This window comes from Camelus dromedarius, chromosome 27 (assembly GCF_036321535.1).
Source record: "Camelus dromedarius isolate mCamDro1 chromosome 27, mCamDro1.pat, whole genome shotgun sequence".
Taxonomy (NCBI): Eukaryota; Metazoa; Chordata; class Mammalia; order Artiodactyla; family Camelidae; genus Camelus; species Camelus dromedarius.
This window is the reverse complement of record NC_087462.1, coordinates 25,017,874-25,032,040: the sequence shown is the minus strand read 5'-3', so window position 1 is coordinate 25,032,040 and position 14,167 is coordinate 25,017,874. Positions and strand designations below refer to the sequence as shown.

The window sequence follows — 14,167 nt, the reverse complement described above, 5'->3', positions numbered from 1 at the left end:
CCCCGGTCCCCCGGGCCATGCGGCCTCGGCCCCGCCGGCGCCCACCGCGCACCCGAGGAGATGAGGCTCCGCAATGGCACCTTCCTGACGCTGCTGCTCTTCTGCCTGTGCGCCTTCCTCTCGCTCTCCTGGTACGCGGCGCTCAGCGGCCAGAAAGGTGAGCCCCTCCCCCGGCCCGCACCTGGGCGCCGGCGGCCCGCGCGGGGTCCGGGCGACGGCCGCGGGAGGGGGCCGGAAGCCCGCGCGGGCGCCCCTTCCCCGCCCGGGCGGCGCGGGAGGACGCCCCTCCCACCCTCGCCCCCACTTGTTTGCTGCCGGAACGCCGGAATCCTCCGGCCTGGGCTGGGGGCTGGGTGGCCGGTGTCCCGTGCCGCGCTCGGACCGGCCGCCGTGAGTACAGTCCTGCCCGTGCTAGGGCGGGCCGCCCCCTCCGGCGAGCTGGGGACCTCAGAGTTCTCAGAGAGGGACGGAAACACAAGGTCACAGAGGTGGCGGCTCCAGAGGGTCCCCAAGGTACCGGCTCCAGGCACCTGGGTACGCTGTTCCTGAGACAGGTGTGAGGAGGCAGCCAGACATCCGGGCAGTGCCCTCACTTCACACCACCTCTCCACCCCGGCCCCCTGTGGGTGCGACTCCCTGGGGCCTCCGCGTTGCTCCTGCATGACATCTGGCCCTAGGACTCCTCCACAGGGTTGTGAGTGCTGCGGAAGCCTTCCTGTGTCTACTGGCCTGGGGTGGGGGTGGGGGGCGTGGAGGGCCTCCCGAGCAGCCAGCCCACCCCTGGCTACTGGCTGAGTTACTTTGTGCGCTATCACCTGAAGTTTGCTTAGGTTGACCAGTCCACTGCCATGGTGGTGGGAGTGCTCCGAGTCTGGCCAGCATACAGGGGTGAGGGGCGGGCCCCAGCACTGGCTGGAGTTGCTCGGTGTTGGTTGGGATGGCTGGGGCCTAGTGGGGCCTTGGCTGAGAGCTGAAGGCCCTTGCAGACTCTTGTCCACCCAGCCTGCAGCACAGGAGGAATCAGGAAAAGCTGCTTCCTTCCTGCCTTCTGGCCTTCCTGCAGGAGGCCTAAGCAGCACCTGGCTGAGGGCCAGCTGACCCTCTGCCTTCCCCCCACCTCCTGCTTCCCTGCTCCCCAACACCACACTGCATGAGGCTGCAGGAGGGCCTGGAGACCTTCTGACCGTCCGCGTCCCGCGGGTCCTCTCCTTGCTCTACCTGCACAGCTCAGTGCAGCCCAGGCTGCTGCAGTCTTCCTGTCTGGATGGGGCCCCCAGGGCTCCAGAGGGCCTGAAAGGGAGACCCTCAGGACTTGGAACAGGGAGGACATGGCTGGGGCAAAGTTCTCCCTGTAGGTCTGTAGGCAGGATGTGTCACCCAGCGAAGGGCATGGCTCGGGCAGAGTTCTTTGCAGGTCTATAGGTAGGTTGTGTCATCTGGGGAATGGCATTTTGGCTCCTTGAGAGAATGGCCACGTAAGCAGACTGGCAGGGAGGCCAAGGTGGGGCCATGTCCGACCAGCTGGGCCACATTTGTTCAGTTGTGTATGATGAGCCCTTGCACACTGTCCTGGGCCAGGCCTCCTGCAGCAGCCACATGCCCTCAGCCAGATGTCAGGAACTGCAACACCAAGCCTCCACCAGGACACCTCCTCTGCAAGCCTGGCCACAGGCAGCCGGTGTCCAGGAGCATCAGAATGACGGGGTACCCATGGCTCCACTGAGGGCCCACTCTCCTTCAGGGGAGCATCCAGGAGGCTGGGACTCCAAGGGTCTGGAGAGCAGGAAGGAGGGCACTCCCAGCCAAAGAAGTGTGGGGCTCAGAAGCCTGTGAGACGTGACAGCCAGGTCACCTGGGCCTTCCCTGTAGAGAGCTGTTACTGTTTCTGGAGGCCCAGTAGGGTCAGGTCTTTGCAGGCCCACGAGAAACCTTTCTCATTCTTACAGGGAGACAACTGTATTAAGCCCATGGAAAAGGCAGACTAGATTTTAAGGCCAGGCTGGACCCTGGCTTCCAATTACCTTGAGTAGGAGACTCAAGATAGGGCTGGCCCAGTCACTGATGCTTAGAGGAAGGCCAGAGGGACCCAGATCTGAAGGGAAGGGAGGAGATGGGCAGGAGCAGGAAGCAAATGCAGGAGCAGGTGGCATCCTGGAAGCCAACGTCCAGGAAGGACATGTGGGTCTGGCAAGACATTCCGTGGATTCAGGTTTCGGGCCCAGTTTCACATCCAGCCTTGACCAAGTTTGTGCAACAGCTTCACTAGCACTCAGACTGCAGCCCGCGGCCAAGTACCTGCTGAAGGCCCCCAGGGAAGACATCAGACCCTCCAGAGGGCTGGCCTCAGCTGCACAACCCTCCCCAGTGTCTAGGGTACCCCCTCTCCTGGTCCTGGGCCAGGTTCACCCCCAAGCAGCCTGGATCTCAGCAATGATGGATGCCCTCTTGACCACTGGGAGGGTAGGTGCTAGTCCTGGAGAGGAGGTGAACACCTGCCCCCTCTCCATGCCCCTGCCCCACCAGCAGGTTAACAGCAGACCTTCGCTGGGCCTGGCACCTGCCTGTGCCCCTCTGAGCCTGCTTCCTCTTCCCTAAGTACAGGGCACAAGGCCTGTGCCCCAGCTTGGCTCTTGAATCTGTTTCTTTAATCAAGAGGACACCAAAGGGAATACTGTGGTCCATGGGCCTCAGATGTCCTGATTACTCTGCCTTCTGGTGGAGGGAGGGGTGGGAACATCCCCAAAAGTATGGTCACAGCTGCCCACAGGACTTGGGCAGAGGAAGGCTCCTGGGAAGGGAGGCCAGGGTAGGGAGCAGGCTGTGCCCAGGCCTCGGTGGTCAGGGCGATTCAGGACAGCAGGCCCCCCCCAGCTGCCCACGTGGCCTGTCCACCTGGGGCAGGCTAAGGTTGGACAGACCTTGGCCTACTTAAAGATCCCAGAAGGACTGCATTCTATCGAGCCGGCTGCATCGGGGCCAGGCCCTCTGCCCCACCTTCCTGGGATAGGGAGGTATGGATGGAAGGAGAAGCCAAAGTCCCTCAGCCTTAGCACCCAGGAACTTCTGCCCTACTCCTCAGAGGCCAGGGACTCCCCAGGCCTTTGCTCCTGCCAGCACTTGAGCTGCCTCCCCAGCCCACTCACCACTTCAGTCCAGCCACTCCACCCACAAAGGTTGTGGGAAGCCAGGATGGCCTGGCAGAGCTCTGGCATAAGGCTCAACCCATGCAGAGGCAATCAGAGAGCTTGGGTTTCTGCCTTTGACAAGCAAGGACAGAGTGGAGCCACGACCAGAGACACCAGGGATGAGGGTCAAGCTGGGGACCTTGCAGGCAGCAGGCAGGGCAGGAAGAGGGGCAGGCTGTGGAGGGCCAGGGCCTGCAGCGTTCAGTGAAATGACAGACGAGTCAGTCTGAGCAGGTGCCAGGCCCAGGAACACCCAGGGCCCATCACTTCCTGGTAAACAGAAGCTCAGGACTTGGGCAGGGAAGACCCCTGGGTAGGGAGCAGGCTGTGCCCAAGCCTCGGTGGTCGGGGTGGTTCAGGTCAGCAGAACCCCCCACTGCCTCCCTGGCCTGTCCACCTGGGGCAGGCTAAGGCTGGACGGAGCTCACCTGCGTAAAGATCAGAGAAGGCCCCAGAGCGGGAGCACGGGCAGCAGTTAGAGGGGGACAGGCGTCCTTACCCTTCCTGCAGCTTTACAGGGCCCCACTGCAGGGGGCGCCTTGGGTGTTGCCAGTGGCACAGGGGCTGCCCCTATGGGACTCAGTGGCTCCCCAGCACTGGGGTGGCATTGGGGTGGGCATCAGGGACAAAAGGTGGGTGGGTGGGGACTCAGCTACGCAGAAGGGAAGCTACCTGCCCTTTTAGGCAGCTCTGAACTCCCTCCTGCTGGGCCTGAGCACCTCCAGTCCCCACTCCCTGTCAGCGGCTGGGCAGGTGAGTGTTGGGGGTGGCTGACTGCCTGTTGAAGGGGTCAGGTTTCCAGGGTAACCTGGCCTCAGAACCCAGCTGGAAGCTCTAAGATCCTGTAACCCGACTCCTGACTCCCTCCCCAGTGGGGATGTCCCTGAGCACAGAAGCTTGGAGTGGCCTTGACCTTTGGCCCCAGGTAGGCAGGGTGTGGGGAAGGAGATGGGAGCAAGCTACAGAGTCTGGAGTGCCTCGTGGAGGATCCACTTGGCTCCTGGCTCCCCCCCCAAACCCCTCCCTCCTGCCTTTGGGCTATGGCTCCCTCTTCCCCTGGGACTTAGCTCTCAGACTAAGTCCTCCTGCAGAAGGGGGATGTCTTGAGGTGAGCTTTGCCTTGGTCATGACCTTTGGTGTACCCAGCTGTGGGGAGGTGACACCATCCCAGGGCATTCTAGGGACTGTGACCCCACAAGGGATAAGGAACATAAGAGCTGTCTGGGGGTGAGAGGGGAGATCTGGAGAGCTTCTTAGACTTGGGGACTTTGCTGCTAGGCCTTGAAGGCTAGAAGAGTTTTCATTAGGCCCAGAAGAGACAGCATGTGTGAAAGCATGGATCAGACAAGGAAAAGGAGATGTGTGTGATGGGAAATGAAGAGGGCAAAGCCGAATTGGAAATGGCCTTGAGTGCACAGCCTGGCAGGGCCTGGCTGCCTCAGCTGCAGGCAGTGATGTCTTTGACTTATTTTTGCTCGCTAGGCCCTGCCAGACCAGTGGAGCCAGGTACTTGGCACCCTGGGGATCCCTCTTCACTGTCAGGGAGCCCCTCCTCTGTGCTGCTGCTTCTGGCCCATGTGCACCCCTAATGCCTGCAGCTGGGACCCAGCTGGAGGTTCTGACACAGGTCCCCCTGGGATGGCATGGTGCAGGCCTGAAACAGATCTCCAGAGAACCAGGCCTTGGGGCACTGAGAGCTCGCGTCCCCTCTCTGCCGCTGACTTATTGAGGGACCCTGGACTAGTTTCTCAACTTCATTTGTTCAGCTAAGCACCGGGGACTGTAACTGCAGCAGTCACCCCCTGGGGCTGGCTGAGACTATGAATCGTGAGCTGGTGCCTGGTGTAGAATGACAAGCGTGATGTGAAGACAGTGACAAGGGGGCCCCTGGGGCTCAGTCGTACTTGGAGGATGGGTGGGGGAATCGAGGGAGGTTTTCTGTGCCCCGGGGGCCTTGGGGATGGGGCTGCCTGTGCTCTCAGTGAAGAGGGGCAGGGAGCGAAGTGCAGAGGCTGAGGGGCGGGACAGGGGGAGGCTGGGGGGCTGAGTTCCTTGAGGGAGGGTTGGGTCCTTGTGCCCTGGATGGGACCTTGGGTGTCCTACCTCCTGGAAGGAGCAGATGCTGCAAGGAGAAGCAAGAGGGGCTTTGGAGCCACTGGATAGAGAGGATTTGTCCCACCTGGGGCTGGAAGTGATCCTGCAGCCCTCCCACTTCAGATGTCTCCTCAGTGGAGAAAATAGAGGGGCAGATGGAGAGCACTGGAGAGGGCGAATTCCCTTAGTGGAGGCTTTTCTTCCCCAAGTGTGTCAGTGTGACTTCAGAGTGACCCTTATGTAACCCCATGTGGCTTGCATGTGGCAGGCGTGAGAACACATAGATGGGCTCTCTGTGTGTGGGTATACTGGTGACGGTGCGCACACCCACAGGCGATGTGGTGGACGTGTACCAGCGGGAGTTCCTGGCGTTGCGTGACCGCTTGCATGCGGCTGAGCAGGAGAGCCTCAAGCGCTCCAAGGAGCTCAACCTGGTGCTGGACGAGATCAAGAGGGCCGTGTCGGAGCGGCAGGCGCTGCGAGACGGAGACAGCAATCACACCTGGGCCCGCCTAACCGGTGAGCCTCGGCCAGCGCGAGAAGCAGCAGGGCACATGGGGCGGATGGCGGGCAGCCAGCCTTGTCTGACCTGTCCCTTCCCGACCCACCCAGAGGATCCACGCCTAAAGCCGTGGAACGTCTCCCACAAGCACGTGCTGCACCTGCCCACTGTCTTCCATCACCTGCCGCACCTGCTGGCCAAGGAAAGCAGCCTGCAGCCGGCGGTGCGTGTGGGCCAGGGCCGCACAGGAGGTAGGGACGAGCCTGGATGGGGCGGGGGGTGGGGCGGCCGGCGGAGTGCCCGGGACCAACCCTCCGCACCCCCACAGTGTCGGTGGTGATGGGCATCCCCAGCGTGCGGCGCGAGGTGCACTCGTACCTGACAGACACGCTGCACTCACTCATCTCAGAGCTGAGCCCACAGGAGAAGGAGGACTCGGTCATCGTGGTGCTGATTGCCGAGGCGAGTGGGCTGGGGTAATGGTTGGGGGGACGTTCAGAGGAGGACACAGGGCACAAAATAACAAGGAGAAATGAAAACAGAGCAACATTTAAGAGGGAAAACCTATCAGAAGGTCAGTCGTCAGTTTCATCCACAAACACCATGATAAAGTTGAAGGAAACATGCTAGTGCCCCCTCGTGGAAATGCCAGTTACTGCCCGCACCACCCCTTGGCTGGAGTATCTAAAAGGGCTTTTTCTGAAGGCACCTGTGGCCCGCAGGCCCAGCCTTACTTAGCCTTCAGGATGGTGGGCTCACTCTTTTCGTGTGTAGGATGGTAGCCTGTGCCCTTCCACCCATCCCTTTCAGGCCATTTGGGGTGTCAGCCTGGCTTAGGGAGGGCACTTGGTCTCCCCACAGACTGACCCACAGTATACCTCGCTGGTGACAGAGAATATCAAGGCCTTGTGAGTACTGGGGGCCAGACGAGGCTGGTGGGGGGAGGGGCCTTTGCGGGGTGTTGGGCAGGTGGGTGCTGGCCTCCCCTGCAAGATGTGCCTGCCCTCTGTGGAAAAGGGTACTTCCCCTCTTGGCTAAAAGGGGGTGAATATGCAGAGGTTGCCCAGCCCCTCTGGAGTCTCACTGCCTCAGTAGGATGAGTGTGTATTGGGGGATGTCTGCGTGGTGGGTTTTAAGAAAGGGACGGGGTCTGGCCAGCTCAGCTCTGCCCCTGCTCCAGTCCGTGGCAGCTGCACACCCACTGGGCCTTCCTGTCCCCCAGGTTCCATACAGAGATCCATTCCGGGCTCCTGGAGGTCATCTCCCCCTCTCCCCACTTCTACCCTGACTTCTCCCGCCTCCGAGAGTCCTTTGGGGACCCCAAGGAGAGAGTCAGGTACTATCACTACCCTCCTCCCTGTGCCCCCAACAACCTGCTCACCCGCACTAAGAACCTAGTCTGTTGGCGTCTGAGTCCCGGGCACTTCCCTGCAGTGCCTCCATTTTTCCACTGGGGGACCCCTGCATGAGGGGGCACCTACCCACTCAGTGGCCTCTGTGGTAGCCTCACTGGAGGTGGAGGGGTTTGAGCTCCTGAGGCCCCTGCCCCACAGGTGGAGGACCAAACAGAACCTCGATTACTGCTTCCTCATGATGTATGCACAGTCCAAAGGCATCTACTATGTGCAGGTGAGCACTGAGACCCTGCTCTGCCCCCCTTTCCCCTGGATCCTGGCTGGGCCTGGGTGGTGAGCCCTGCCCTGCTCCTGTGCCCATGCTGAGTCCCAGCCCCTTCTGCCCACTGCTGTGCAGCTGGAGGATGACATCGTAGCCAAGCCCAACTACCTGAGCACCATGAAGAACTTCGCACTCCAGCAGCCCTCGGAGGACTGGATGATCCTGGAGTTCTCCCAGCTGGGCTTCATTGGTGTGTCACCCCCCCCCCACCCCGCCCTCTGACCTGACCAGGATGCCTCCATCCAGCCCACCTCTGCCTCTGTCATCATCTCTCAGCCCCTGCCCTGCTTTGAGCCCCAGTGCCACGCAGCGTCCTGCTGTGAGCCTTTGCCTGGAGTCCCTGCTGCAGCCCCACATGGCCTGTTCCTGCCCATCCTCTGCATCAGGATGTTCTGCCCTCTTGTACCTATGCCTGCCTGCAGACAGTGTCCCCCACGGGGATTAATTCAGCACCCTTTCCCCCTACTCCCACCCCCAGGGAAGATGTTCAAGTCGCTGGACCTGAGCCTCATTGTGGAGTTCATCCTCATGTTCTACCGGGACAAGCCCATCGACTGGCTCCTGGACCATATTCTGTGGGTGAAGGTCTGCAACCCTGAGAAGGATGCGGTAAGCAGGGCCAGCACTGAGGCAGGCAGGGCAGTGGGGCACGCGGCCTCCAGCGTGGGCTGTGTCGGCACCCCACGCAAAGAGACGGTGCTGCGGGGGAGTTTCTGTCTCGGAGGTGGAGCAGAGCTAAGCCTAGCGTGTCACCCTCCCACCACAGAAGCACTGTGACCGGCAGAAGGCCAACTTGCGGATCCGTTTCAAGCCATCCCTCTTCCAGCACGTGGGCACTCACTCCTCGCTGGCGGGCAAGATCCAGAAGCTGAAGGTGGGCTGTGCCATGCTCGAGCCTGGTCGAGTGTGGGCAGAGCCTGGGCTGAGGTTGGGCAAGGGGGTGGCAGGGCAAGTCTTGGGGCCCAGCTAGCACCACTGTCCCTCCTCGGCTGTAGGACAAGGACTTTGGGAAGCAGGCCCTGCGGAAGGAGCACGTGAACCCGCCGGCCGAAGTGAGCACAAGCCTCAAGACATACCAGCACTTCACCCTGGAGAAGGCCTACCTGCGCGAGGATTTCTTCTGGGCCTTCACGCCTGCTGCAGGAGACTTCATCCGCTTCCGCTTCTTCCAGCCCCTGCGACTGGAGCGGTCAGTGCCCACACGTCCGCCCCGGGGGTGGGGCAGGGTGGCTGCCGGGCTGCAGGCCTCACCCACAAGTGTGTGGACCTGCAGATGCCCCTCTGTGACCCCCAGCAAACTATTTAACTTCACCATGCCTCAGTTTTCTTACCTGAAAAGTGGGACTCAGAACATTAGCTACCTTTAAGGACTAAGTCGGGCAGTGCCCACAGGAGCTCAGTGACATCGTCCTTACACGTAAGGCCCTGGTTGCCTAGCACAGTCCAGCATCTTCCCCTGGAGATGCCCAGCCTCATCCAGAGCCCCAGGGCCCAGCACTGCACTCCCCGGCCAGGCCTGGCCTTTTCGCTGCTGGGTAGTGTTTCGGGGCAGTGCCACACCCCTGCAGCAACTCACAGGCCTGTCTGGCCACAGGTTCTTCTTCCGCAGCGGGAACATTGAGCACCCAGAGGACAAGCTCTTCAACACATCTGTAGAGGTGCTGCCCTTTGACGTGAGTGTGGTAGGGGGTGGTGTGCACTGAGGCCTGCTCCTCCCACAGCCACTGGCTTCAGCCCCTTGGTTTTGCCCTCAGAACCCCCAGTCAGACAAGGAGGCCCTGCAGGAGGGCCGCTCAGTCACTCTCCGGTACCCACGGAGCCCTGACGGCTACCTCCAGATTGGTGAGTAAGGGGCAGTCAGGTGGAGGTGGGGGGAGAGGCTGGACTGACCAAGGGTCTTTGGGCAACCTCTCATTGCTGCCTTCCCCCAGGCTCCTTCTACAAGGGTGTGGCACAGGGCGAAGTGGACCCTGCCTTCGGCCCCCTGGAAGCACTGCGCCTCTCCATCCAGACAGACTCGCCAGTGTGGGTCATTCTAAGCGAGGTGATGCAGGGCAGGGCCGGGTGCAGGGAACAGGGAGCTGGACCCAGCAGCCAGACCAGGGCTACGTTCTGAGGCCCCTGCTGACTATGAGCCCTGCTCTTCTAGATCTTCCTGAAAAAGGCTGACTAAGCTGGAGGCTTCCGAGGGTGCACTTCCGCTGGCCCTGAAGCCCATGAGACCTGGGATATTGTCGCTGCTGCCCCAAGAGAGCCAGGCATAGCCACCCCGGCCCGAGGGGTTCCAGCCAGCCCCAGCTCTGCCGGCCTGGGGTGGCCGCTGGCCCGGAGGCCCCAGGAGCTGGTGCTGCCCCACCCGCCGGGCTGCGGGAAGAGGCAGGCAGCCCCCACACTGTGCCTGAGGCCGGCCCGCGCCGCCCAGAACGGTTCACACCCTGGCCAGCTTGAGCCAGGCCGTTTTAGAAGAGCTTTTTCCTGGGCGCCCGCTGTCTCCGGCGCGAACACTGGAATGCATATACTACTTTATGTGCTGTGTTTTTTATTCTTGGATACATTTGATTTTTTCACGTAAGTCCACATATACTTCTATAAGAGCGTTACTTGTAATAAAGGGTTAATGAAGTTTGTGCCTCCGAACTCCAGACATCTCCAGACATCGTTGGACGGGCATGGGGAGAGGGATTGCGGACTTAGGGAGATGGAAGCGGGGTGGGGCGGGTGTGGGGCGAGGCGCCAAGCGATGTCACCCGGCGCCCCTATGCCACAGAGTGGGACTTGCCCTCCGCGCAGCTCCGCACCACCTCGCCCCCATTTCCTGGGAGGGTCATGGCCGGCCGACCGCTGGGTCGGTAACTCACTGGAAGTAATTCCGCTGGTGCTGAATCTAGGTCCAGGCCTCCAAACCAAGCCCCCTGGCGCCCATCATCCCGCTTCAACCAGCTGGAGCCGCCTCTCACCCGAGGCAGCCCCCACATCCTCATCCCCCTCCCTGGTGGGTCTCAGCCCCACCCTCGTCCACTGTCCCCAAGGCCCTGCTCCTGTCCCTACTCTCTGACTCATTTTAGTGTCTCCCATCCACCTCGGGGTCTTTGCACACGCCGTCGCCCTGCTTGGAAAGCTCTTCTCTGCAGGCTGGGCTAAAGGTCACCTCTTTCGGGACGCTCTGCCCGGCCAGCAGGCCTTCTCCGGGTCTGGTCCCCCAAGGAACCCGGGCGTTTTCTTGAGAGCGCCTGTCACAACTACATTGACTACATTCATGGTCGTTCCCACTGCTCCACGGGCCACGGCTTGCCCTGAGTACCTACACTGTTCTAGATGTCGGTAACCGAGTACCGACAAAAAATGCTCCCTCGTGTTGGCTGTGAAGGCCAGGGTATGAGGACTAGGGCGGCTGAGGGTTAATGGAGGGGGCCAGGCCAGGGCAGAGCTGACCGCAGGAAGGAGGAGCCGTGGGGTGAGCCCTGCTGGGAAAGGGCACCCGCGGGTCGGCTGTGTTAATCCACCGTCTCGGAGCAGGGCGGGAGAGGGGCGGATCCAGGACCCGACGGAGCGCCTTTCCCGGGGAAGTAGCCGCGCCCGACGGCTGTGGCCCGGAGCTAGGCCCCTCCAGGCTCTATAGCCCTCTGACTCAGAGAGTGCACTCGGGGTCCGGTCACGGCACTTTAATGAGAGACTGCGATGGGAACGAGCACCCTCCCCGTCCTCCAGGAGGCTCCGGCTCTACTCCAGCTCTGCCCACCCGGCGTCCTCAGTCTCAGGCTGTCTGCAGCATCTTCTGGAGCGTTCCGAGGAGCGCGGCGCGCAGGGCCGCGGGGAGGAAGTGGGCGAGCAGACCCAGCGCCGCCAGCGCCACGAGAAGCCAGAGCGCGCGCGCGCTCGCGTACAGCGGAGCCAGCCTGCGGGCGGCGCTCAGCGGGGGCCGGGCGGGGCGGGGCGGGGACGGGGCCTCCCCGACCCCACGGCCCGCCTCCGCCAGGACTCGCCCCCCTGCCCTCCCAGGGGGACCCACCGCCCAACTGTCGCTTGGTCCCGCCCGCCACTCGCTCGCGGCCTCGGCCGCCGAGGCCCCGCCCGCAAGCCCCCTTTCCCCGTCCCGCTTGACCTCCCTGGAGCCCCGCCCCGGTTCTCACCTTTGCTGCGCGGAACGCGCGTAACCCTGGAAGTAGCGGAGGCGCGCGAACAGGTAGACTAGGCCGCACAGCGCCGCCGCACCTGGGAGAGGGCCGGGCGGGGCGCAGGGGGTGAGCCCGCGGACCTGGGGGCTCCCGGAGCCGTAGTGCGCGCCCCTGCCCCGCACCCAGACCTTCGTGGAAGAAGATGCCGGCGACCCAGAGCGTGGCGAGGAACAGCGGGAAGTACTCGCTGCAGTTCACTCTGCGGCGGGGACGGGGCGGCATGAGGGCCTCGGAGCGCCCGCCCGGGGCTGCCTCGCTCCCCGCCCCGCGCCCTCCCTCCGCGCCTCACTGGGCTCGGTAGACTCGCTCGAACTCCGGCGGGCCGGTGGTGAGCGGCGGCGACACGCGGAAGGCCCTACGCGCCGAGATCACCTGCAGGGAGAAGTAGGCTGGGGGAGGGGGAGTGCAGGAGTGAGACCTGGCACCCCGACCCCCGCAGCCTCCCCCGGGCCCCCGCCTCCGGTCTGGCCGCGCGTCTTCTCTTCTCTCTTACCCACGCCCCGCTCGTCCCGACTCCCCTTTAAAGTCCGGCCGAAGGGACCCCCGGTCCCCGGTCGTCTCCGGGATTGCCCTGTGTCCGACACTCCGAGAGTCCCTGCCCCACCCAGTGTGTGGAGGAAGAGGGGCTGACACGTCTCAGGGCAGCTGTCCCCTGGAGGACTTTGCTCCTGAATCATTGACTTGCAAAACACAGGCAAATGTCCACTTCTCACTCTCTAGACGTGAACTTTGGCCCAGGTCCCTGGACAGGGACTGTTAACCTGAGGGCACAGCTGGCTGCATCCTTCCAGGTGCCAGGGAGCACACACCTTGTGGCCAGCAGTCCTTGCTCCCCAACCCACAGAGCCCACCAAGAGGGACCTCCCGACCCTTCCTCAGGCCAGGGTCAGCCACGCCAGTGTCTCTGTGCCTCCAAAGGGTGGTGTGGGTTCCTGCTTCAGTTTCTCTGTTCAAGCTCTCTGGACCCTGCCTTAATCTGACACTCTCTCCTCTATCCCCAGGTGGTTGGAGCTGGGACACTTCTAGTCCAACCCCAGGCCACCAAGGCTCTGCCCCTCTCCATTCCAACATGGATGCGCACAGAGAGTAGACTGGCCCTTGGTGGTCCGAATGCACAGGAGCCCTTTTCTTGGCCTCAGTCCAGATACCCACTACACACACAGTCCCAGCTCTGGGCGTCCCCAGCTACTTTCCTGCAAGTCCTGTGGCCCTGCTGCTTTTGGTGCCAGGCCCTCTGCAGACCTCTACCATCCTGAGTGCACTGTGGGTGCCAAGGGTGGCCGTGCCAGCACGATGTGGGATCTGCATGAGGAGGGGCTGTGGGCCAGGTGCGCTAGGGTGGCTGGACATCAGGTCAGTCTGTCTGCTCAGCTCTTCCCCAGGCTGTGTCTTGTCCAAGCTTATGCAGTGTGAGGGAGCGGTGTCCCAAGTCAGAGTATCTATCCCAGGAATGTGTGGTCTAGGGCCAGTCTGAGAAGGGCACCCAGCAGACACCTCTGGGGGCCGGGAAACAGGTTCCAACCCTGTCTAGCTCCACACTGTCCCAGCATAGAGAGGGTGCTTTCGAGGGCAGGGCCAGGGGATAGAGCCCTTCTATTGGGACACCCAGAGGAGAGTCAGCTGGAGTAGGGCTGTCCCATGCCCATGGCTGTTCCACTTCTGTCCCCGCTGTCAGAATACCCAGAACATCCCGGCACCCCGGCACCATGCGCCACTGCTCAGCCCAACATAGCCGGCACCCCACCTGCTCCCTGAAAGCCCTTGCCCTCTTCCAGGGTTTTTTTTATGCTGGTCCAGGGGCCACCCCCTCAACCCCAAGCCAGGTAGCTAGCATGCCTACCTCTCTTGTCCCTCAGGGGCCTGCCATCCCCTAGGTCAGGCACCTTGCACAACCTTGGCTCCTGTCCAGGGTTTCACAGTTTGCCCTGCAGACATCCCTCCAGGGCTTCCCCCCTCCCCACCTCGGGAAAGTGCAAGCCCCTCAGCCCTGGGGCATCCCACCCTCTAGGGGACCAGAAGAGCTTGGGCACTAGGAATCTGGGCTGGGGCCCTGCCTCTGCCCTCATCTGGGCCTGGAGGGCAGAAGGCAGACTGCAGGGGTCTGAGGCCCACCCACCTCCCGAGCAGGGGCCAGCCCACCTTGCAGCAGGACTCCCAGGAGGGTGACAGTGGCCAGAAGAGCCACCTCATCCTTCATGGTGCTGGTGGCTCTGTCAGGCCAGGCTGGCATGTGAGAGGGCTGTCTGCGGAGCTCTGATCAGCCCAGTCTGCTGCTCAGAGGCTGGCCCCAAAGAGGAAGAGTGGCCTGCTCTCCCCGCCTCTTTTCAGTGGAGCGGGTGGGGGAGGGGTGTGGACATGGCCTGAGAGAGCCAGGAGCTGGGGCAGGCCTAGGCGGTGGAAACCAGGGCCAGATGGAGCCTGGGCAGGAGAGAGCAGCCGACTGGGCACAGCCCGGCCACCTCCTCCCAGTCCTTTTGTCCCTTCTGTGCCCAGCCTCGTGCTGGCAGAGCCCAAGCTGTCCACCCAGGCTTGCT

The 14,167-nt window shown here is 62.6% G+C and overlaps 2 protein-coding genes across 5 annotated transcripts; one reads left to right on the top strand and one right to left on the bottom strand.

Annotated features, from left to right (window-relative positions):
- MGAT4B (alpha-1,3-mannosyl-glycoprotein 4-beta-N-acetylglucosaminyltransferase B) lies at positions 1–10,081 on the top strand. Its single transcript, XM_064480170.1, has 15 exons — positions 1–157; positions 5,613–5,798; positions 5,892–6,032; positions 6,110–6,243; positions 6,643–6,689; positions 7,004–7,117; positions 7,335–7,410; positions 7,534–7,648; positions 7,937–8,067; positions 8,225–8,332; positions 8,454–8,647; positions 9,053–9,131; positions 9,213–9,300; positions 9,390–9,502; positions 9,608–10,081. The coding sequence occupies exons 1-15, from the start codon at positions 61–63 to the stop codon at positions 9,629–9,631; spliced, it is 1,647 nt and encodes a 548-aa protein (XP_064336240.1). The 5' UTR covers positions 1–60; the 3' UTR covers positions 9,632–10,081.
- Positions 10,082–11,105: 1,024 nt separating this feature from the next.
- On the bottom strand, positions 11,106–13,914 carry LTC4S (leukotriene C4 synthase). Of its 4 annotated transcripts, none has more exons than XM_031437976.2 (5): positions 13,773–13,914; positions 11,923–12,022; positions 11,762–11,832; positions 11,589–11,670; positions 11,106–11,354 (listed from the first exon to the last, which is right to left on the bottom strand). In XM_031437976.2, the coding sequence occupies exons 1-5, from the start codon at positions 13,861–13,863 to the stop codon at positions 11,213–11,215; spliced, it is 486 nt and encodes a 161-aa protein (XP_031293836.1). In that variant the 5' UTR covers positions 13,864–13,914; the 3' UTR covers positions 11,106–11,212. The 4 variants fall into 4 exon arrangements, with proteins under 4 accessions (XP_031293836.1, XP_064336243.1, XP_064336241.1 ...); XM_064480173.1 differs by having other exon boundaries at positions 11,923–12,005; XM_064480171.1 differs by lacking the exon at positions 13,773–13,914 and adding an exon at positions 12,127–13,353.
- Positions 13,915–14,167: the final 253 nt, after the last annotated feature.

What these genes read in the sequence shown, in the direction of transcription:
- MGAT4B (XM_064480170.1), top strand. Translation starts at nt 61, where the DNA reads ATGAGGCTCCGCAATGGCACCTTCCTGACGCTGCTGCTCTTCTGCCTG. An exon ending in GGCGCTCAGCGGCCAGAAAG is followed by an intron (nt 158 to 5,612) that starts GTGAGCCCCTCC and finishes GCACACCCACAG; the next exon opens with GCGATGTGGTGGACGTGTAC. An exon ending in AAGGCATCTACTATGTGCAG is followed by an intron (nt 7,411 to 7,533) that starts GTGAGCACTGAG and finishes ACTGCTGTGCAG; the next exon opens with CTGGAGGATGACATCGTAGC.
- LTC4S (XM_064480171.1), bottom strand. Translation starts at nt 12,310, where the DNA reads ATGATTCAGGAGCAAAGTCCTCCAGGGGACAGCTGCCCTGAGACGTGT. An exon ending in TCGGGACGAGCGGGGCGTGG is followed by an intron (nt 12,023 to 12,126) that starts GTAAGAGAGAAG and finishes CCCCTCCCCCAG; the next exon opens with CCTACTTCTCCCTGCAGGTG. An exon ending in CGGCATCTTCTTCCACGAAG is followed by an intron (nt 11,671 to 11,761) that starts GTCTGGGTGCGG and finishes GCCCTCTCCCAG; the next exon opens with GTGCGGCGGCGCTGTGCGGC.